This window comes from Pipra filicauda, unplaced genomic scaffold, assembly GCF_003945595.2.
Source record: "Pipra filicauda isolate LSUMZ 115617 unplaced genomic scaffold, ASM394559v2 scaffold24_size8852520_pilon, whole genome shotgun sequence".
NCBI classification, from domain to species: domain Eukaryota; kingdom Metazoa; phylum Chordata; class Aves; order Passeriformes; family Pipridae; genus Pipra; species Pipra filicauda.
The window spans coordinates 2,950,105-2,975,185 of record NW_024104365.1 but is presented as its reverse complement, the minus strand read 5'-3'; the positions used below and the strand labels follow the sequence as shown (position 1 = coordinate 2,975,185).

Genomic DNA, 25,081 nt, shown 5'->3' with positions numbered 1-25,081 from the left:
GATTGTATTTGGTACTTTCTATTCAGTACACTGAAAGGGAGACATTGACATATTTTAAGCAAGAATAAGGAATTAATAATTTCTCATGTATGTAACTTTTAAAGTTTTTTGCCTATATACTACCAGAATTAAGAACAGCATCTCTTGTGATTTATGTTGACTGGATGTTACACAATGTTATTATCTTCTCAGCTAGCAAGAGCCTAGTTTTCAGTGATAATACATACCATTTCTGCCATGTTAAGCTTGTTATCAAATCCTCAACCAAATCTTTCTCGACATTTCACATAGCATGTAATAATTCGGCTCCGAAGCCGTAACACCACACCATTCCTTTTGAAATATGAAATACTAAACATGACTGGTTCAGGGCAGGGCAAACAGTTATTTCTTAATGCAAGCCAGGAAGGTCAGTTAGAAAGTGAGGTGCATCTGCAGTTGCTTCATTCCAAATATTGACCATCAGTGTCTCCTAACCTCACAGAACTCAGCAAATATTTGCTATTACCAGCGTTTCCTTCCACTAATATTTAAACTCTTCTTACCTATGAACAGATTCCACTCAGTATCCAAATCAGCCTGATTTGCTAGGCAGCCCTTCATTACATTGAGGCAATAGTTGTTGCAAGGTTTCACAGTGGGAAGTCCTCTGCAGTAAGGGCAGTACAACATCTTCATTAACGCCCGGATGCACCCTGGGGTGGGACTGACCTGCAGAGTTTAAGGCGGGGAAAGAAAAAGAAAAAGGAGGAAATCAATCTCCTGTTTGTGAAGTTCGGGATCGCTGAGATTATGTCTCTCAAGCAATAAGCACAGAAGGGGCAATTTGTGAAAAGAGCTCAACTCTTAATAACACCCTCTTATGAGACTAATTGATTCCTGCCAATTATCTTCCTTTAGCACAGTAGTGACTTTCAGGAATGCAAAAATCAACACTCCCCTACTGATGGCAGTGCTTGTCTCCCCAGCCCTCCCACACAAAATCTACTGAAAAGTGAAGGAAAAACACCCAGGGAATCAGCTGGATAGTAACTGACTGATCCTAATGTGGAGGATCCTGAGGAGACTTCTCACTCTTCCTATGTAAGCTAGAACTGTCAGTCACACTATCATTGGATTAAAATCTCCTCCTTATCAAAGCACGGTAAATCCAGGATAATCTTGACAAATTTCATAAAATTATTCAGAACTGCACCATGACAAAGGGATATCATGCTACTTTCAGATGAAAATACCCTTCAGTCTTCTCTGAAAATTTCATAAAGAGATCAGGCAGGGTTTGGTATTTTCTTGATTTGGTTTAGTTTGGTTTGGTTTGATTTGGTTTGGTTTTTTATGCTTCTAACATCTCAAGTGACAAAAAGTATTATAGACAACAGTCTAATGCATTTCCATTTACATATCGGCACGACACATGGTGAACTGTAAAGAGACAACAGAGACAATGGAAAGACACCCAATGAATTTAGGATTTTCAGTCTAATTTGTTAACACTGGACATGGTTGACAGAAGGAAGTAGTGTGTAGATATAAACTTTTAGCAATAGGTGTGACACTTTGCACTAGAATGGTATGGACTTCCCGGAGAGGAAATATGGAGGCTGGGGAAAGGTTTTTGAGTAAGACTTCATTATTTGTAATGATCCTTTATCTCATCTTTTTTAGTCATCAAAATGCTGGGCATCTATTCAACAATGTGCCTTTCATGTTCAATGGAGAGAAATAGGTCCTTTTTGTGTTTTTTTTATCCCATCTCTTGAAGGGTAGGATTAATCATCTTCTGGAAGACATCCACTGAATCCTGCATATCTAAATTTAAATCAACAAATTGGTCACATTTGACTACATGTGAAGTTCCTCAGGTAGATATTATTTTGTTGCTCTCTTTCATATTTAAATGTTCCATCTCAGACTTTTAAAGTTATATGTACTAGTACAATGTACATTTTCAGGCCAGAGTTTCTAACTTCCATTAAAAGTGCACGTTAGGTACTACTCACAATAGCATCTTGTCATGGTGCAGAGGAGCACAAGTTTCTCCTGCTGGAGTGACAATCTAGAGCAATGACAAAGGGCTACAGATTCCTCAGTGATTTCAAAATTCCTGGACAGAAGATTCCAAAGCAGTGGCACTCCTTTCACTCATTGTGTTGGTTTATGAATAAATGCAACACTTCTAACATAAATTTGAAGGGATTAAGCTGTTTTTCTGTAATCATGGTAGCTTGTGCTGAAAGCATGAATCAGACTTTGCACTAGTGGTACAGGCTAAACTTACTGATGTGGTTCATATTATCAGGACTGTACTAAAATTGCACTTCTTTTCCTCTGGAATTTGTTTCTTCCCTTTTGATGTTAAATCATTGATTTTCAGAGAGCTATGCAGAACATAGTCTTTACACAGGACATTTTTACATGAAAAAGCTTCTGTTATGAGATACAGCACAGGCTTCTGAGTATGCTCAGAAAGGATTTTTGCCTTAGTTTCCTCAGGAAATGCACTTTACTAGCATAACACTGTTGGTGTGTGTGAAGGTATATTTATCCATCCTTTTCCAATAGCTTTTGAACTGTCAGCCAGTTCCAGTCAAATTTGACTGAGCACTTCAGATGTCAGTACATTAAGATCTAATATGTTTTTTTGAAATAGACAGCTGAGTGAAGAAGAGGAGAGAGACTCTATTATTGCCTTTATTGGGGAAAAAGGTGAAAGATGAGGTCAGTTCCTCACAGATATCAGAGAATCTATGTGGAAGAATGATGCTATGAATGACTCACAGGTTAGAAGAAGCACTAGGGGGAACTTTCACCTTATTAAACTGCAGAAAATCTAAATTCAAGAAGAACTGAACTTTATTATTTCCACTGATCAGAACTACATTTTAGAGTAATTTATCCCACTGTTTTGTATCTCCAAACCTAGAACAAGTCAATTTTTAAAAAAAGACAAGCACCAAAGCAGGAAGTAAGCAGAAGTTGAGTTCCAAATCCTGGCTCTGTGCAGGACACCCCAAGAATCACACCGTGTGTCTGAGAGTGTTGTCCAAATGGTTCTTGAATTCTGTCAGGCTTGGTGCTGTGACCACTTCCCTTAGGAGCCTGTTCCAGAGCCTAGCCACCTTCTGGGTGAAAAACTTTTTACTCCAACCTAAACCTCCCCTGACTATGTTTCATGCCATTTCCTCAGATCCTGTCACTGGTCAAAACAGTGAAGAGATCTGTATCTGCCCCTCCTCTTCCCCTCATGAGGAAGTTGTAAACTGCAATGAGGTCTCCCTTCAGTCTCCTGTTTTCCAGGCTGAACAAACCAAGCAATCTCAGCCACTCCTCATATGGCTTCCCCTTAAGTCCCTTTACCATCCTCATGTAATAAAATGCTTATGTATGTGGCCAGGTCAAAGTTTTAACTTGCACACATCAGAATGTCTTGACTAACTCCAAGAAGTCTCCCCACATTCTTCTAACAAAAAGCTAATATATCTGTGGATAACTTCATGGTACGATTCTAGGGCTTACTGTCCAAACACCCTCCTCCTAGTTTAATTCTAGCAGTTCTATAAAATATTCTAATTAAAATCAAATGGGACATAAAGATTAGAGGTTCATGCTTGTGATTTCAGAAGAGAAGGAAGAAGAAAGACTTTTAATGAAGAATTGCTGATCATTGCATTTAACGTGCTAGAACTGAGGAAACAAAAACATTGTTTCTGATCACCCATCATAACAGTGATGTGACCAAATCCAACTGAGATATATCTTGAAACACACTTTATGGGCTACACAAGATTACTAAAAGTTACAGGTCCTTTTTTCTTTCATTTCATCTTTAATTAACTTCAGTACAAAGACTAAGCTTCAGCCCAGTCACTCACTACTTTTTGCCATATAGCTTTTACATTATCTTCTCAAGATATTACAATTACTCCCTATTGATTTTTGTTGTTGTTTGTTTTTAATACTGAGAAAAGCAGGTAAAGCTTAGCTAGTAATGATGGTTTTGCTCCTTTTGCTCATTCTTCTCTTCAAGGAAGATTTGCTCACTGTTGGATCCAAGGGATTAATTTTTCTTCTTGCCCATATTTTTGCTGTTTTCATGAACACTGTGTTTCTGATGATTTCATTTAATAGTCAAGGTATCAAGGAAGTTTTTTTCAGCAGATTTCAGCTGAAATTATTTCTGTTTGTATCCAATTAGAACTACGTAGAAATATTAATAAGATTTTTGATGCTCTATTGAAGTACTCATTATATGCTAAGTCCTTAGTTCACTGCTTTTATAGCACTATCTGATATAAAAATGGAAGTACTGCATCAGCCATACTCAGTTGGTAATTTATGTTGTAGAGGGTCAATTTGAGAATATTTGCTTCTTTCAACCAAAAGCCTAGTCAATTACTAACCTTCTAAAGATAAAAATAGCTCTCTCTTTAACAATTCATAGCATCCCAGATGATTGAAAGCTAGAAGACCTGGTTTGAGTAGTACAGCTTTGTCCTAGTGCCTTTGACTTTGTGCTTGAATTATATCAAAATAAAAAACTACAGCCACTTAAATAGCTGTAAGATTCCCACAATTCTGGGATAGTATATCTCAAGAATGTCATTTTAATATTTTCATTTTAATATTCTCATATCCAAGAAAATATTTTCATAGAAAACATATAATATATAGTTCAACATGTTCATTAAAGTATTAGAAAAAACCTAAGGCAATATCGTTGAACCCTATAGAAGTTTTATAATGTAAGAAAAGAAATTGCACATTTACTATCTGATACAAGCTATGCAACATTAAGAGAGAAGAGGACCTTTTAGCCATTGTTCTTGTCCAACTGAGATGTCCCTTTCCAGTATCCATGACTTTGAAATCATGAGAAATATGGGAATTGCCTTTCTTTCTAACACCTGTTAAAATTTGAGGCATTTTTCATACTTATTTCATCATGTCTGCTCTGTTCCAGTAGATGTGCAGTTCTTGAAGGTGGAACAATATTGCTCCTCCATTTTACAGGTGAAAAACCAAAAGCATTACAAGAAATTTTTAAAGGAATTTAAATAGATAAAACCCTAAAAGTTAAGGATCAGAATTTTTCAATACTTCAATACTTCAATACTTCAATACTTCAATACTTCAATACTTCAATTTTTCAATACTTCCTAGAAGTATCAGTCTCATCTATAATTTGCCGAAGTTATCATGACATGCAGTTTTGAAACTGGCTATATGAAAATAATGACTGAACGTCTCTAAGCAGAGGCCTGTACATCAAACAATAAATAACTGTTGGAGAGATGAATTGTGGAATTTCATAATTTCCCTACAGAAGTCAAGAGCAAAAAAACACAAGGACAAAACATTCAGATGTTTACTTGAGTGAGACTAAAGCTCTATTTACAGAGGAAAAGAATAGCTTCTCCTATTTTTGGGAAAATGGGAAAATTACTTATGAGATGATTTCAGTAAAGAAAATATAAATTTAGAAAACCACTTGAAAAGTGGCAGTCACAAGATATTTTGTGTAAGGCTATATTTTTGATCTCTTGATTAATTTCTGAATGATCCTCTAAAGAAATTTTATTTTTTTTTACAAAATAAAATATTTGAACACTCATATAAATATTAAAATGTTCTTAAATCCCACTTCACCTGTCAGAGACATAGATAAATTCAAACAAACTGGGTGGAAACAAAAATTTCTTTGACTTAAAATACTGCAAGCTGAGAAAATACTCCAGGATATGGGGATTTACATCCCATGAGATAATATTGAGCTGAAAAATCTGCCCTGCAAATTCTGTGGAAAAATATTTATCACTCTCATCTGTTTTTAGAGTAATCCCACATTAAACAGAATTTGAGGTACAAATTCCATCTGTTACTTTCCTATCATTTCAAGGGCAACACAAAGGTGAAAAATCTGAAATAATTTCTTCCATCCACTCCCAGAAGATGAGAAGTCTTCTATTACACAGAAACAAGGAAGGAATCTCAGAGCTGTTAGGCTTTCAAATCTCTTCTGGAACATAGACTTTAAGACATTCTCTTAATAAGAAGTAGTTACTCTTCTTTCTTCCCAGACTGCATCTCACTAAAAAGGGAGCGTGTTGATTTTTTCCAGTCTCATGTAGAAACATCTATGGCCTCCACCAGATAAGAGTGGCTTAGTTTAAGAGGAAAGCATGTGTAATTTAGCACAAATTACAGGGCTGAACACAGGATGTGACTGTAAGCAACAGGGACCAAAAATCCCCTGAAAATGGTTACTTCAAATACTTTGGGGAGCAAAAAGAAAATTCATATAGACCAGCATTTTAGAAGAAGTCTTTAGTGTGATTTGTTTGAGTAGACAGAGATACCAAAAACTGACCCAGGCTCCCTTACAAAAGAGGTTCACTTCAACACAAGCACAAGCATCTAAAATAGCTGCTTATTACTCTCTCTTGAAAATAGCTGCTTATTACTCTCTCTTATGTTGCTGTAATCACTAATCCATGTGCAAATATCTTCATGTGTATCCTTAAAGTTAGGCAAGAAAAATCCCCTGGTTTGTGCCATAGAAAAGTAGGAGGATCTTACTGAACCATGATATGCAGTGGCCTTGTAGAACAGTCAAGTTAAAACAGGCATTAGAAAAGAAAGATGAGGGGAAAAAATGCCAAACTGTGCTCTGCATAGTCAAAAAAATAGTGGCTTTGTGCTCTCTGTGAGGGGAAAAAAATGTTGTAGAGAAGTAGGTTAAGTATTACCCAGGTACAAATCAGAAATAGAAAGGGAGGTCCTTCATAATCTGGAAATCAAACCCCCTGATAGGCAGAAGGAAAAGCTCTGAGAAAAAGAGAACTGCCACAGCAGGACATAATGATCAAATCGAGCATTTAGACATTTTGTGCAGCAGTAACTGGACAAGAAAATGACGTGAAGAACGGTTAAAGTCTGTCCTACTTGTAACACCCAAGAAGTCTGAAATGCAGACTATATACCTGAGACCAGTCTTGCTGATTGCCTATCTATGATTCTCAGTGCCAACCAAAAAAAGCACCTGAGAAGAAAAACAGTTCTCTCAGAGGGGGGGGGAGAGAGAGAGAGAAGCAGCAAAAGTGTTCTGATCACTCACAAGTACTCACAAGTACCTCTCGTTCACGGTCTACAGATGTGTGAATTGTTTCATTGACTGAAAAAGGGCATGAAGCAGAGTGGTGCAGGGGACTGTGGAGTGTCTTATTTGAGCAGTGTCAGCAAGAACACACTGACGAGAAAGAAATAAATGCATACATAATACTGGCAGCCTTGGCTGATGATAAGTTATGCAATAATTTGAGGTGACAAGTGACAACAGATTGACCCAACTTCTTTCATCTCCTTCCTGCTCTAAGAAACATGGATGAAGTCATGATGCAAAAGACACTTTTAAGGTGGTCAGTGTTTAGTAAGGTGATCACTATCTGAATTAGTTGGCAATGGCAATCTCCCAGACACAGCAAGTAAGGATACATAGACTCCTTACACCTGTTTTCCCACATAACTGATAAATTATCTGGGCTGCCTATCAGCAGTGACAAAAGGGTAGGAACTCAGTAGTCTAGTCCTAAAAGGAGGGTATTCTACTAGAGAGAGAAAAAAAATTGTAGGGATAATGAAGCTGGTAACTTCAAGTTTGATGACTTTGCCTACCTGGTAAGCCTCATCATATTCCTATATTGAACATTTTCCAAGTAAATTCAAATGGTAAAATTCCATTATTAGTTCTGGGCTATTTGAAAAAAAGGCTAAGGAATATCCATAGAAACAAAATATGATTTCTCAAGTCGCTCGTATTCTTGATCCTTCTTCATGAAAACCAAAAGGCCAACTAAAGAGTGCTGGGTTTTGAAACAAAACATTCAACCTGATTATTAGCAATAGGTTGGTCACACCGTATCAGAGATCATATGGGTACAAACATACAGTCATGCCTTCATCAAGGAATGTAAAACCTGCCTTAAAGACTGACTATTTTCCGAAGAAGCTCCAGCCCAGCACAAAGCAAGATGTTAAATATCTGGGATACAATAGAATATAGTATTTTACTTATGCTTGTTTTTAATTTCATGATGTGAATTAAGCACAAGATGAAGCACAATAGACAGGACAGTAAAGCAAATTCTGTGTGGATCATATGCAAGCACAGAGATCGAAAGGGAACATAATTAATATTTTCTTGACTTCTAACATGAAGAAGGATGTCAGATCTTTGAGGTATACCAGCAAGAACCTAGTCAGATACATTGCTGGATTCTAATAACCAACCACAATGTCTTGGTAATATATTCAGCATAGCACAGAGGAAGAGTGATGCTTTATAAATAGTTCACTATCTATTTATAGGATCCACAAATGCCCACTGGGCCCAAGTCATGTGAGATCCTTATAGCTCCATGTTAACATTTCCTCTTTTATGATCTTTCAAATGCTCTTGTTAGGTTTTCACAGAGCTAGTTGTAAATATAAGTACCATATATAAAATATTTAACAGATGCTCAAGTGCACCTTGGGATGATGACTATGGTCTGGAGTGACCTGTTTATGGGATGTGTGCCCACATTTCTGCTTACTATTGCACTTGCAGCTTTTACAACTGTATAGTTGGAAGTAAATCTTCATCTCATAATTTAACCATTACTTTATTTTCTTTTGTTTTCTTTTTAATCCCTTCCTCATAACTTCTTCCCTATAGACACAAAATGTAAACAACAGAGGGGTCTTCACTAGTGTGTCCTACTTCCACGACACTCTAAGACAAACATAGTGAGGTGATTAAAACATGAATAGTTAGGATAATTAATGTCTCTACAGTAAGAACAAGGCTTCTTTTCATCATTTTGTCTCTGAGTTGTGCACTAAAGAAAAACATGGTCCAAAGTACTAGCACTGCATGACTACATAATATGGAATCCAGTATATATTTTCTTGGGGGATGTTTTACTGGATCATATAAAAACAAACTAATCTTGTGTAAAAGATTAAACTTTCTTCCTCCTTCACACTCAGATCCACATAAACACAAGAAAACATGAAATCATGTACATATAAAGTAAAATTAGACACATTGTCTTGTTCCCTGATAGCAGAAGGGTGAACTACTGCAGCAAACTGCCTCTGTGATACCTAGTACTATAAAATTATACTTTTGGTACTGTAATTTTAGGAAAATAGTTCTAATGGAAAATAAGGACATTGTAGCATTGGTTTGAAATGAGCAAGCACCCAAAGACACAAAATTTGTTGAGTTGAAACTGGTCATTTGCTCATACTTACAGGAAGCAGACCAAACCTATTCTATTAAAATATATCTGGTAATCAGATTTTCTTTTTTCTTTTATTTTGAGATAGACTATACATGAAATTTACTATTAACTCTTCATTTAATCTACCATGAATTTTAGGTTGATGTAAAAAATAGGAGTAGGGTTTACAACCATATGAAAACATTCTTCTTAGTATTTTGTTCCTCATAAATCCTCAGCAGGTAAGCTGTTATTCAAATTACTTTTTTTTTACCCAAAACTGAGCAAGACAATGCATTTTGTGTTAGACTGACTAGTCTAAGGCAACAGATCTATAAATGTGCAAATTAAAAGAAGATATTAAGCAGGTAAAGAATATAGCCTAAGATTATTTTCTTTTGCTTAGACATTTTGCCTTAGTAATTTAAAACCCAGCAATTTCAGTTATCACTACAAACTACTGTAATTGTATTGATTTACAGCTCTCACTTTCTCAAGTGAAGAAATCATTCTTTTATGTGTCATCTTTTAGATCTGTCAACAGCCTTTAAAGTGCTTATTCTATATTATCCTCAGTGGGCTGGAAGTGCTCTGCAGTGTGCACTGAACCCCCTGTCCCAGCTGCACACTTCCCAGCTGTTGGCTAAGATCAAGTGCATCATCTTTTCTTATCACTTTATTATCTGACACATCCTCAGCTTAAACATTTTATATTAAATGGATTTGGAAGGCATGGGAAGGAGTAATGACTTCCTCCATCCACTCCATACATCAACCTGAAGGTGTAGTGCTTCCAGCTACTATGGTCACATTGTGACTGCATGTCAGGATGTGATATCTGTGCATTAAACCATGCCGTGTGCTCCAGTCTTCTTTTAGATAGAATCTGGATCTGTCATGCTTCCACAGATCTTCTGGCGATGCTATCAGTGACTACAACACCACGCACCGTCCTGAGCGTAGGTACTCCATGGGGCTGATGCAGCCAACTGCAGCTATGCTCTTCATGGAGGACTCCTGAAATCTCGGGTCTGAGACAGATTGCATTTGGGGAAGGTTTGTAATTGTGACTGCCCATGTCCCTGCTGGTATCACTCGTCCCAATAGACTGTCACAATCTTTCCAAAGTAAATAGAACTGTCTTGATTGTGCTGTGGACTGAACTAGTCCTGAATACATCTGCAGCCAGACCAGGGAAAGGATTTTTGTATTTCTCCCTCAGCACACTTATTTCTTCTTTAAGAAATGAAAAGAAGTTCTATAGCTTGTAAAATAAGATGTCAGTCCTTGCTGGATGGCAAAACCCCCATTCATGTTGAGCCTGAAAGGACCACGCAGATTGGACTGAATGCCAATTTGACCCATGTCTCTAAGTGGAAAATGACTGAATTTACTGCTAGCTAAATCAGAAAATCCAGTAAAAGTAAAATACAGTGCTATATAATGGCTACCTGGCAGTAAATTTGTATTTAAGCTATTCCATTGCCATTTGTCTTTATCTGATTAAGCCACCTGATTTATAAAACATGCTGGAATACAATTTATATACAGCAATATAATCCACCTTGTGGTCTGGTTTCCAGAACCACAAGGATAAACATGCTCAAACCATAAAGGCACTCAGTGCCAGATATCCATTTATAATGCCTGCGGAAAGATGTCTCATCATTACCATCTCCGGTATGGATGAACTGTTAGCTACACTACCACAACCTCTTTACAAACCTTTTAAAAGCAAGGAAAATCTCAGTCATGTTCAAAACACAAAAGTATTTCACAAATTTGGAGAGATTTCCTAAGTGCAGTAATATTATTCACTTTGAGTAAAGAAGACAACAGGAATATCACCGTGAATTAACATTAGTGTCATTGGTCTACTCTGACCTCTGGGAGGTCTGGAGACACACCATCTATAACGCTGCTGCTTCTTTTGAGAATGCACACAGGATCACTCCCAAGGAGAAAAGGCAATGCAGAAAGAACCGTGCCCTGTCAATATCACCTAAGGAGTCTTTCTGTTGTGCCTTTTGCAACCGGACTTGTCTATCTCATATTGGCCTTTTTAGCCACCAGCGTGCTTGTAGCAAGTGTGGGTAGAGTCCTTCCCAAATTTTCATTCGCGAAGCCTAGCCATGATGAAACCTTTGACAGACAGGCCAAATTTTTCAGTGAATATGAGAAATGTCATAAACTTGGTAATTTCCTGTGTATCTAAAGTTGGATATTAGAATAGGTTTTGAGCCTGAAAACTTTTGTCCGAGTAGTAAAAACTGTCATAAAAAAGTACAGCTTCACTGTGCTTGTCCATTCGGTAAAGAGTATCTTGTTTCCAGTAGTATCTCTAGAAACTGATGTCCTAAGTAGCAAACTAGTTCTTGATCTATATCTTATAAAGCTGCTGAAACATTTCTATTAAAAAGTAGAGGGTAAAAGATGCCTGGTTTCTTTTATAAAGAGCAGTGGAGTGAATGAAATAGATACTGTACTAACTACTAAGGTTCAAGTTTTTATTTACATGGGTAAGTGCAGTGAGGTTCAAAGCTGCCCAAGGTCCTCAGACATATCACCCACTACCCAGATTTAAAAGATTGTTTCCATAGCAAGAGAAAGAGTAAATTTCCTTATGATTACTTGATTTTCAGAATCCATGCACAACATAATTTAAACATAACAGTCAATTAAGGCCACCAGTAACTGAACTGCAGCACAAGCATCTCTGGTCCAAGAAGCAAAATGGTATTACCTGCTGATTGCCCATATCAGTAAAATGGCATTTGATAGATGACCTGAAAATTAATTATTGAGGTCCATTTCAACTGGGTACATCCAGTTTGCTTCTCTCTCAACAAAAGACAGTTTTCTAATTAACAGAGAAAAATCATGGTACAAAAGTAGTCCCTTTTTGTGGTCATTGCTTATTTTCCATCACTCCAATGCCACCATCACTCTGCATCTTAATCGACAGTCCCACAAACCTATAGCATGAACAACCCACAGAAAAATAATCAAATAAAGTAAGTTTTTTTCAAAAGTTTCATTTGATGGACACTGTTCTATTCTTAAGTAAGTGGAATTAAAAAAAAAAAACAGGTTAAAATAAAAGTTTAACTGTTTTTACAGCTTATAAAACAATAACTCTAATGAGAAGTTCTGAATGTTAGCAAGCCTTCCAGAATAACATCAGTTGAAAGGCTAAATTTTATTTCTGAATTAGTCTAACAAGGGTAAAATTGGTTTCTAGTTGCAACTAGTCATAGGATCACAGTTCTAAAAGACTGCTGAGATCATTGAATCCAACCATTGATCCAGCACTGCCAAGGCCACCACTAAACCATGTCCCCAGAGTGGCACATCTACATGTCTTTTAAATACCTTCAAGGACAGTGATTCCACCACTTCCCTGGGCAGCCTGTTCCAGTGCTTGAGAACTCTTTCAGTGAAAAGACTGTCGCAAAGATCCAATCTAAACCTCCCCACCAACAACTTGAAACCATTTCCTCTTGCCTAGTTACTTGGGAGAAAAGATTGGAGGGGCTTTGAGAAACCTGGTGTAGCGGAAAGCGTCCCTACCTATGGCAAGGGGGTTAGAACTAGATGATCTTTAAGGTTTCTTCCATCTCAAACCATTCTATATTTTCCCAATCCATTCTACGATTCTGTGATTCTGTGACACCCACCTCACTACAATCTCCTTTCAGGTAGTTGTAGAGAGTGATGAAGTCTCCTTTTAGTCCATAGCAAAACTTTCCCTCATTGCATTAATTTGATTTCTCTAGCATCCTTCCTTGTCTTGCTGAGTGTCTCCCATGTCTCTGTTAATCCACTACCAGAAGCCTTTTGACCTGAGCATGGTCAGATTTGTTGGTTTTCTCCTTGTGTAGGTGAACATCTAGGCTTTCGAGGACAATAGAAAAGGGAGCTCTTAGGTCAGTTTTTAGAAAAAAATGATTAGAATATATTAAGAGGCCCAGGCCTACCCTTTGCTATGTGCCAAAACATCAGAGTTGATCTTGCTATTCTGTCCATTGGCTACAACAGTGTGTATAAAACTCAAAGACAGCTTTGGCAAATAACACTGTAATAAAAAAGAACAAAATAATGCTTCAGAAATATTCCCTTGTACAAGATGACTCTTGAAAGTGGGTTCCTACTATAATCAGCCCTTTACACCCATATTCCCATTTCTTGTTCTACCTACCACAATTGTGACTGGCTGCATGAACACACTTAAAAATGGTGAGATCAGTGACATTCCTACTGCTAGAGATGGAACAAAAATAACTGCTGGGCACCTGTTATGATTAGAAGAAGCTAAATAAATTAAAAAAAAAAAGAGACTGACACACTGAACTAAGACTGAAATCCTGAAGAACAGAAATTGGTCTCTCTCTCCTTCTCTCCCCACCCCTCTCTCTCACCCTACAGTTGTCAAGGCACTGAAAGACAAGCTAAACCAGAGAGAATTTCACTAAAGTGGAATCTCTTCATTCAGAGGAAAAGCATTAACAAAATCTTTTACATATTATCGCTCCAATTTAGATGTATATATTCCGTCTGTAGTAGTTGAAAATAGATGTGAAAATTTTAACACTATTACTTATGGAGGTAGGTGCACAAGAAAGAAAAGAAATTCCTTTAATATTATGGTTTTTAACATAAAGATCTTACTATATTATCATTTAATGGCTAATCATATGCTACTAAATAAGCAAGCAAACCCATTATGCACTGCTTTTTATTTGTTTATTTTTTTTAATGTCTGATTAGTAAGCGACAACTAGAGATGGTTATTACAGGAAGCAATTACATTATTTACTCATCTAATAAGCTGACTTTCTCTCTCTCTCTCCCTCATAGTAAAAGTTTTAAAATGAGAATACCATTTCAAGGAAAAAAGTCCATTCCAAGGGCTAAATAAGACTTGGTTATCTCACTAAGAATACTGCCTTTCAGAGGCTACATTTGTTTCATTACATGTATTATTTTTCATGTTCTGCAAATTAGATGGGTTTATTTTCTTTTATTTAAAAATAATATAAAAATACAGAATACAAGACAAAAAAAGTTGTTGTGGAGGTTCATAGAATCATTAGGTTTGAAAGGACCTCTAAGATCATCAAGTCCAACCATTAACCTAGCACCACTGCAATTATTTTTCTTAATTGTTGGGTCTTCAAATCTGTGTAATTTGACAAAAATGTGGGGCTTGGTCCACAAGACAAATTAAACCTGAATAAATGACAAATTTTTTTAGTCACAAATTTGCCAAACAGATCTGATTCACAATCAAGAGAATCAAGTCTATAATAGGGAAACAATGCAATTTGGATTGTTCCGTGAATGTTGGTGTCATTTTGTAGATGCTTGAGCTTTCCCATATAGATTTCTACATGGCAAACCCCTTGTTGTTGTATCTCAAGTCCCAGTGAAATACTTATTAGCTTCTTCTTGCTTCCAATTAAGTTACTTGTTTAATATGAACAGTAACTTTGCAGTCTACTTCTAGAGACAGTGAAAGAAAGCATTTTAAACAACTCAAGAAGATCAGAAAAACCATTCAAACATTGTTATTTTTTTAAAATGAAATCTAGAGAAATTTTGGTCTCAGAATCTTCAGAGGTTTCTGTACTCAGAATTATTTGATATCACCAAGTATTCTGAATAGAAGAATTAAAACATGTGGGGAAATTAAAGCATGTGAAGCATAATAAATGAAAATTTGGTGGAGTGCTTATATCCATTCCCTACTCATTTACGAGCATGAAAGAAAAGTGAAGATGGAGCTGCAGACATCAAAATCAAGTGCAGTCTATTCTGGGAACCATTTATAGTGTAAGTAAAAGTGTAATTAAATAATGACTTCATTTCGGCAGGATCGCATGATAAGAATCAATAGTCAGGCCACTGATCTTGCATTAATTTGCCCTTACATTGTCACTAAATCTTGTCACAGCCACACTTTCATGACATCCTGAATTAACCTTGACTATAACCTTGCCTTTAAAATAGAAGTTGTTTTTTTTTCTTCCCCTGTCCAAAGGCTTCAATGGCTGCTTTCTGGGATTAATCATATTCAGCAGAAGTCACATATACAAGACATGATCTTCCATTTTAAAAGGTGTAACAGGTATAACAATACTTGCCCAAAAATATCTTCCACATAGAACGATTACATGAACCTGTTACATCTCTAACTTATCTTTCCTCTGCTGAAAAACAATTTCCTTTTACTTTAAGCCTTGGAAGTATATACTGAATTTTGATTTGAGTCATAAATCCAAAAAGCATCAAAAAAACCCAACATGTAAAGAAAACAAACTGAACATGACTAAAATGTTGCAGTACTATTTTCTAGCTTGTGGCCCTGCTGGTGACGTGTTGTTTTTTGGTTGGGTTTTTTTTTTTCATGTGCAAAGAACCTTCTGATCTTCTGCGTCAGTGATCAGCACCTGCAATACATTCTCATTTTGTCTGGACTGTACTTCCTGGCTCACACTTTCTGCTCCTGCAAATACAAAAGACTTCCTGCTCCTTACAACTCTTTACAGATTCACTAAAAAATAAAATGCTTCAGAAACCTTTGTGGGTGCTATTTTACAGCTTTAAAACCATATGAATGCAAACATAAAGCAGCTTCCTGTGCAGATGATACAGTAGGATTTACGAAGAAACATCATTTTCACCTCAGGGTGTTTTAGGAAATGTGAAACTGCAATGAATCTTTACCATTCTGGAAACACAAAATGTGCTCTTTCAATCTTGTCTAAAGAGTTCATATTACATAATTTCTTTTCTGGTGATACTTCATTAAGTTGCACATAAAACTCATTATCCTCCCTCTCTGAAAAAGTCAATACAATAACTGGATCTTTTAGTAAAAAGAATCAGTTTCAGATTCTTTCCTTTTCTGGAGACTTAAAAGCACACTGGCCTTTGGAGCTCACTGTGCCCACACTGCCTTCTCAAGCTGATATCCGTGGAGGACCTCATCCTACATATTACAGCCCACCTTTATGCTAGACCTGGGCAGGTTGCTTTCAGCAGAATATTGGATTGTTTTCTGTCTTTGACTAAGCGGTGGGATAGTCAGCTTTTTACTGAAAAGGTGCCTTAGTTTTCAGACTCAGCATTGGTCCCTGAAGCTCAGTAGTCAGACTGTGAAGATGGCACCAGCAGAGTAGAGAGAAAGGGAGATCAAAGAGCTTGGTATTGCTTGCTGTTTTATGTTCTTGTATATATGTGTTGTGAAACACCAAAGTGCAAAACCTGTTGATGTAATCCATAGCAAGGAACTCACTGAGGAATTAAATGAAGTTTAGCATGCTAAACGTTATATGTTTAGCTTTCATGAATTTTTTTCAATGGCTTGGATTGGAGGGAACCTTAAAGATTGTCTAGTTCCAACCCCACTGCCATGGGCAGGGACACCTTCCACTAGACCAGGTCACTCACCAGCCCCATCCAGCCCAGCCTTGAATACTTACAGGGATGGGGCATCCATAACTTCTCTGGGCAACCTGTTCCAGTGTCTCACTATCCTCACAGTAAAGAAGTTCTGCCTCAAGTGTGATCAGTTTAAAGTCAATCCCCTTGTGCTATCACATGCCCTTGGAAAAAGTCGCTCTCAAGCTTTTCTCTAGGCCCCCTTTACGTACTGGAAGGCTGCCCCAAGTTCCCCTGGAGCCTTTTCTTCTCCAGAATGAATAACCCAAACTGTCTCAGCCTGTTCTCATACGGGAGGTGCTTCAGCGCTCTGATCATCTTCATGGCCCTTCTCTGGACTCACTTGACCAGGTCCGTGTCGTTCCTGTGTTGGGTGTCCCAGAGCTGGATGCAGCATTCCAAGTATGCCAGAGGTCTCACAGGAGCAGAGAAGAGGAGGAGAATAGCCTCACTTAGTCTCTTGGTCACGCTTCTTTTGATGCAGTCCAAGAATTTTGGCCCAGTTTGATTGGCTTTCTGGGCTGCGGGTGCACGCTGCTGACTCACGTTGATCTTCTCATCCACCAACACCCCGAGTCCTTCTCAGCAGGGCTTCTTTTGATCCATTCTCTGCCCAGCCTGTATTTGTGCTTGAGATTACCCCAACCCAGCTTCAGGACCTTTAACTTGGCCTTATTGAACTTCACGAGGTTCACATAGACCCACTTCTCAAGTCTGTCAAGGTCCATTTGGATGGCATTCCTTCCCTCCAGCATTTTGACTGCACCACACAGCTTGGTGTTTTAATACAACCTTCTGATTAGTACTACTATATTCCTTGCTAATTGTTTGGTTTGCTGTCCTGTATTCAAGGTCACTCAGATACGAGAGGAAGCAACAGCTCAACAAGAAATCGATATAAAACACACGATATTGTCTCTTTTTTAGAAAAGTCACTGCCTTACAAATGTGCACCTATTTCTGTCTTAATCTTTATTCATATGGATTATTGCCTGGCTTTGTATGACCAAAGAAAAGTTTATCCTCGTTACTTAACTGGGCAATGGTTCTATAAAATTCAGTTTTAGAGGTTCAATAAAAGCATGATAGTGAGTAGTAAAGCTTAATCTACTCTAAAGTGTTATCTAACATTTATATAAAAACATGAGAAAGCTTTTGGGAGAGTTTGAGTTGACAAATCAACATTTGCTTTGTCCATTTTCTCATAGTCAAACATCCAAACAGAAAAGGATGATTTTCCAGCACTCTTGGTACTTAGCTGACATTATCTTCTTGTAATAGACCAGACACAGCAACTAAACAAAACAAAACCAGGTAACATTGACATAATGTTAATAAACCAGTGCCTGTCTTTTCATCTTCACAGCAGTCAGGCTATCCAGAAGTTCAAGAAAAATCAAGCAAGAAAAAAACAGATTTATTGCCACTAAAGAAGGACTACAAGAGTGTTCCAAAAGGTGCACTGTATCTCATTTTCTTTTTGTTTTTGACATTATTATCTGGTAGAGAGGATACAGACGGGGAGTCTACTTGTACACAGGATGAACTAAGAGTTAAAGAAAAACATATTCCATGCTCCATACAGGCAAACTAACTACATTTTTTTTTCCTGTAAGCTAATGAGACAAAGCTAATATCTGCTTGTCCTTCATCCCACAATACACTTATTACAAAACCACTATTCAAATTACAGTCACATGTTATTAGACAACAGATGGTCTTATCTAAATTGGTTGGTTAATTCAGGTTCATGATTTTGTATTAATAAAGTCACAACAATGAATCAAGATTTCCTAGAACTCTTTGTGAAGTCAGCCATGTCTTGCAGCTAATGATGGCTGTTCAGCAAGAAGCAACAAACTTGGGTAAAGGCCACTTGTACAAAATGTGTTACGTCAGTTCCTTATGAATCTTCATTATTGTGCCCTGTAAGTGCATTTTTTCCAGCACTGATAGGTGCCAGAGTCTATTCTCCCATTGGGATGTTTTTCCATTAACACCATGGAAAGTAAATGGAGATAATTACAATAGAAAAAGCTGTGAAACTGACATGATATTCCCCTTTATTTTATAGAAAAGATTTATGCTCACAAACAAGACTTCAGGTCAAATAAGCTTTTCTAAACATATAAAAATTCTGCTATAAACTTTCAGTTATCAAAATATTTTAAAAAAGATGAACAACAGAAACCTGGCTACAAGTACTTTCTGATTGTCATATGTGGAAATTTAAATTCTATCTTCTCCACGTGCTTTTATTTTTCATTTAAGCTTTTATGTGAAATTGAGCACAATAACTTTGCTTCATAAACGCTAATTTAAAATTCACATTCTTATCTCTATTATCCTAATTCTGCAGATACAAAGCTGATCTACTCACTGAAGACAATATAGTGTAAATGTTCCCTTATTCAGGAAATGTTAAGGGAGGGCTTAATTTCCAGTGACTCAAAAGCTCTCCTTCCTACAACGCGTTTTTTTGTGTGGCCTGAAGATCAGGTTCTGAAATAGTTATGCTGCCCTCTTCACAGGGTTTATGTATGTCTGCATTCCCTTAAGAGAGCTAGAGGTCTCCTGCAAGCTAACATGCCATTCCAATGCCTGGAAGCTATCTAATACGAAGTTTTCCTCTGAAGCAAATGCAGTAGCTGTATAAACAGGCTAACCCATCACAATAGCAGATTAAAAAAACCTGCAAGCCCATGACAGAAAATCTAAGGCAAGGCCTGCCAGACATTGAAATATCCCAGATGCGCAGCTGGCTCACTTTGTATACAGCAGCCAATGTCTGATTTACTCTAGGTTTATGTCACAAATTTGACTGCCATGCTCAAACAAGATTAGCAATAAGCTGGACTTTTCACATCTGAAGCAAGAAATGAGGCTAGTTCTTAATACAAGTCAATACTTTATTTGTGCTAAGGGAGGTCCCAGAGACGGAACTGCTTGAGCTGTGCTGAAGCAACCTGATCTGTTTGAGGTCTCACTGTGGAACTGTCATCTGTCTGCTCTGGTGGCAACAGACTACTGTTTTGAGGGAGCCCTTCCTCTAGGATTGGCACAAACTATTGCTGAAAGCTTGAACACACACAGAAGCTAATGGCAAGAGTGGCAATGCAACAGTCTTCATCAGACCTCGAAGATAAAAGGGATGTGATTGAAATCACACCTTCAACATCCAGTAAGATTTCTTGATTCAGAGATAATTAACCTGGAAGCAGTTGCAAAAGTAACTGAGAAATCCTAAGAGGAGAATCAGAAAAACATCTGATAGTTGTTCTACCCAGACCTTCTGGGGATTAGAAGTATGAGATTCCGAAGTGACAATACCTTCTGAGCCTTTAAACTAACAGCTACACTATATACACACCAACATCACATCTCAAAAGCATCCTGTGCAGAACAGAAACAGTTGTAATGAAAGAGGACACAGGTTTTGAAAGATAACTACAACCTTGCTGTTGGTATTTCCATGCTACAGGTGTAACATGAAGTCCTCATATTCATAGAAGATGAAAACCACCAGAAGCAACACTGCCAGGTCCATTTGGAAAGTCACCTAAGCTGTTAAAACAGAGCTCTGAAGGTAAATAATTAAAGCAGAAGTCCTGAGTCAAAGGGAAATAGAGCCAGAGTATTTAACAAAGCAGTACTGTTTCTTAAACTCAGGAAGATGCCTTTTCTCATGCATATTCTAACCATCCCCCACTCTTCACCCTTTTTTTTTTTTGATGTTGAATGCTGTTTTCAATTGACATAATGATTTATTTGCATTAGATTTCGGAAGCAAAGATGTCATGTGCATGAAAGAAAAAGGAATTTTGAACCCACATAGTACAATTTTTCATTTACATTAGACAATGCATATGACACCTCATAAAGAAGATGAAAAGGCACATCTCTTTGTTGAAGTGAAATACACTTACATTTCAAAGAAGAGAAAAAGCATTTGCAAATTTTGCGCTTTGTCTGGAGAGTGCTACTGTATATATTTAGTTCATCTTATTTATAAAGCCCAATCTTTTTGCGTTCTCTTGCATGATAACAGTTTCCCTCTACTGTTATTTAATTTAAATTTGATTTCCATTATACTTGATGCCAAGTTTTGTGGTTTTTTTATTATCATTTGTAAATGATGAGCACAAGGTGGGCGTTAAGAGAAATAGATGATAAATTACAGCCTATCCATAAAATTGCAACTCCTAACTTATGTGAAAAATTGAGGTAGGTATGTGGGCCAATGTTTAAAAAACAACCAAGAAAACAACTAAAGAACCTGTAACAAAGTTGACTCGTGAGTAATTGCAAAACAACCAGACATCTCACAAATCCTATTAACTTGCATGGAATAGACTATCTGCTCAGTCCTTCTGAAATCTAGGTAGTTAAACTTAAGAATCCAAATATGATGTTAAGACTATCAGTCTCCTATAACCAAACCAAACAAAAAAAAATTAAAAAAAAAATACAAGAGAAAGAACACCAACATTTTCCAGTAAGTAATTTTCATCCATTGAAAAAGAAATTGAATGTTTTATAGGATTTGAAATAGGACTATCATTCAAAGGTGCAAGAAAATCAAAACAAAGAATGACGTATAGAATCTCCTCCAGACAACTGAGAAAACATTCAACAGAAGTATCACATAAAGTTAAAGACTACTTCAGTCTAAATACTTATCTGCTGCTTTATCCTATAAGTGTACAGTGTCCAAAGCGATAGGCAAATGCAACCTTAACAGAGTCAACTGCCTTGAAAGCTTTTATGCTTTTAGAGTGCAATGAACTGTAGTATAAAAAAGGCTACTATGATGCACAGAGGTAAAGTGTTTCTGAGACTGATATAACCATTTATGATGCCACAAATTTCATAAAAATTCCCAGAAAAACAAGAGAAATAAAGCAATAGAAGAAGTGATTGTATATATAGGGGGTAAGTGATCAATGACAATAGCATGGTAATGTAACAAGAAGAAATAAATAGTTTTCAGAGAAGTGAAGCTGTTATATAGTTCTAGGGGTAAGTACTATGGCTACAGTGTGTGCAGGCTTAAAGTTAGCTGTTTTTGTCTAGAATCTCTTTAATCTCTTTTTGTTCAAATTAAAGAACCCCACCTCTCTTATCCATCCCAATCCTCAAGTCCAGCAGAACCAAAACTTCTGAAAGCTCTTTGGACAACTTTTTCTTTGCTGTTTTCACACAACTTGTGTGTTTTGGGGTGGGGCAGAGGGAGGTTAGTGGTTATGTTTTAAGGTGGTAGTAGGCCCCTTAGGCACCAGAAAATGGTCTAGGGAGCCATTAAACATAGAGAACCTGCCTTGAACTGCAAACATTTTTAGAATTCCTTTCAAACAGCTAAAACAAGTGCATAAAAATGTTTTCCTGAGCACAAAGAAATTAAACCCAAATGACAAAATTATAGCAAATAACAGTCATCATATTTTGAATCCATTCTCTGGTACCACAATATCTCCTATCAAGCATTTCTTATCTATGTTTACCTTATATCTTCACTTTTGTTACATGATCCTACCCTTTTTAGGATTTCCTCATTCCTGCCAATACCTCATGCAAATAAACCACGTAATCAACTTTCTAAACTTCAAAGAATTCAATTTTTAATATGGAATTTTCTTATATTAATTCAGTTATCATAAACTGAAATTTCAATTTATAATTCAATATTGGAAGTATCTATGATAAGTCACTCAACACACACTTTGATGGTATTAATACTTTGAGGACAAAATCAGGATGGTTGATCCATAACAACAATTTTTTTCCCCGTGTCTTTACAAGGTTATTGGCTGAAAGGCAATTAATCTTCAAATACAAGTATGTCACTTTACACATGCCACGCAATAATCACAACAATATCGAAACATAAAATTAAAAGCCTCTTCCACCATTATTACTCTTGTCTTCTACCCTGAAGTTCCATGATTTTATTATACTTATTCTAAAAGTGAAGATTTTAGAATAAAAGATGAAGTAATTAATTAAACTAGAATTATAATATTAATTAAAAATAAGGTTACAATGTGAAAATAATGTGGAATGAACTCTCTCTTTAACTTTTTTAAGAGTTCCAAAAGACTGCTATGTCTTAGTCAGTAACAAAATAGGAGTATCAGCTTGATAAAAATCCCCAAACACTGACCATTTAAAAGACATCTTTTTTCCTCATTCTTGGTTGATTTACAAGAATCAAAATTTTTCCAAAAGCACCCCTGACATCTTGGGCTTGGGTAAGAAGACAAAGACTATCTCATTTTCAGTCTCCAATTGGAAGGTAGACTAATAACGGCTATATTGCGGTCCCAGTCCTGCAAAGCATTTTCTCCATGCAGAGACAACTGCAGGATCCTGACTTCTGTTCATACCATCTGATGTCTGTTTGGTGGCCAGTGTGAGAAAAAGAGACAAGTTACTGAGCTCCATTCATCACACCATCACCATCATGTTTTGCACTAAGTGGTGTTCTGGCTGGCAAATTAATCTGAAAAGCCCTGTTGTGGATGCTGAATCTGTCTGTTACCCATGCCAATCTCCAGAAAAAAAAGAAAAGAGGAGTATTTACTTCACTGTGATATTAATATGGCACCATTTGTACCTTTGTAGTTCTCTAAATGCTTAAAAAAGCTTTGTTAAAATTGCATTGGTTCATCTTGGCTAAAAATGGAAAAAAGCACAACGTATATTCTATTCCCAGGGAAGAGTTATGTTGCACTGCAAAGAAAATATAACTGACACTAAGTAATTCTGAAGGGTTTTGCCTTTCTGTCCAGGAGACAGACTGATGAGCTCTCTTTCACAGTGGGAATGTGAGTCTGAATTGCACTGCATGAAATTACACTTGCCTAAGCTTATTGGAGAAACCACCTGAAAATGACTTACAACTCAATTTGTTGGGAAAAAATAGCAAAGAGTTCTGGGATGGTGAAATGAATCTTTCCTGCTTTGAAGTTTCTGGATAGTTTTTTACAATAACCATAAAATAGAATAAAAGAAACTACAGATCAACCTCCTCTGTAAAGTACAGATTTGCAGATGGATGGTTGTTTTCAACTATTTCCAAATTATAACTTAATATATATTTAGGATGTTTTATCGAAAATACATTTTTTGTGAGAAAATTGCTAACACTAAAGACAAAAACCTTTGGCCATCTACCCCATATTCTTGACGTATTCATTACTCTCCTGCAAGAAGAAGTTAATTCTTCACCATGTTTGGAAGGCTAGTAAAAAGCTAGATAGGAAGTTTTAGTTAATGTGTGAAGTAAAGTTTCTTTTTCTGACTTGCTTTTCTACCTAGTTTTTATACCCTTTTGACAATTACTAAATAACTCCTCTTTCTGCTTGAAATTTAGCTCTTCACATTAGACATTTCTATCTAACCTAGCTAATAAACTCATGTTCATTTAGCTTGTTCTTTTTTCTTTAATAAATATTACTTGATATAATTTTATTGTTCATGAAATAACTCTAATTTCAACATTTTTGTCTGGGAATTTTATTTGTTTTCTTTGGTTGTGTGATTGCTAATTTTCCTTAGAAACCCTTAGAAAAGGACTTTTTGCCTATGTTTTCAATCTCTTTCTATTCCCTCTAATTATTTCTCTGCCTTTCTCCCAGGCTATGACAACTACATCTTTCACTAACAGTGTTAACTCTGTCTCTGAGATAATTTAGAAAAATACTTTTGTAATAGAACTGATGAATATTATTATCATATTAGTGTTTTCTCTTCCATTCCTTCTTCCCGTCCAATCTATAAACTGTCGATGAGCTAATAAAAAATCTTTCCATTTTTAATAATGAAATGTGGTCTTGTATGTTTTTAGTGTGTCATTCAGTGACCATAGTCCCCATTCAAAACATAGTCAGACCTCTGTGCTTCTCTCTACCTATTTATAACATAAGATACTGATCTGAAGCATGAATAATTATGAATTATACCTGGATTTGCTTGTCATTTTTCCTGTGTTGATTCAGGAGCTCAGAAAGGAGGAAGTTTCCAGAATGATCCCTATAGGTAAATTCTTCCTTTCCTGCTGCAGTGAAAGATGTGAAGCAAATTTCACTGTTTTGTCAAGTAGACTTTGGCATTTTGGGACAGTGTTTCTTTGATGTCATGGTAAGATCGTTTCTCTGCATTTTGTTTGTTTGTTTTGTAGACAAAAACACGTCGCTGAGTTTTACTCACTTACTATGAAGGAAAAAGATACAAAGTGAATCTCCAAAGACTTTGGATATTTTCAAGACATGGGCTGTTGTACTATGGGCCAGTGGATCGTATAATTTTTATGATTAATGCCCTTAGCTTAGGCAAAATGAGCAGAATAAATCCAAATTGTTAGTTTCAGGAAGATA

At 36.6% G+C, this 25,081-nt stretch overlaps 1 protein-coding gene and 1 non-coding gene across 3 annotated transcripts in view; one reads left to right on the top strand and one right to left on the bottom strand.

Annotated features, from left to right (window-relative positions):
• GPC6 (glypican 6) overlaps window positions 1-25,081 on the bottom strand; it is a 769,083-nt gene that overhangs the window by 212,804 nt on the left and 531,198 nt on the right. For both annotated transcript variants that reach the window (XM_039381996.1, XM_027724667.2), the window contains exon 4: window positions 546-711. In XM_039381996.1, coding sequence (XP_039237930.1) covers window positions 546-711 — 166 coding nt within the window. The remainder of the gene's footprint in view (window positions 1-545; window positions 712-25,081) is intronic.
• LOC113989838 lies at window positions 9,888-10,076 on the top strand. The gene has a single exon (XR_003541424.1). It is a non-coding gene; the product is annotated as a U2 spliceosomal RNA (small nuclear RNA).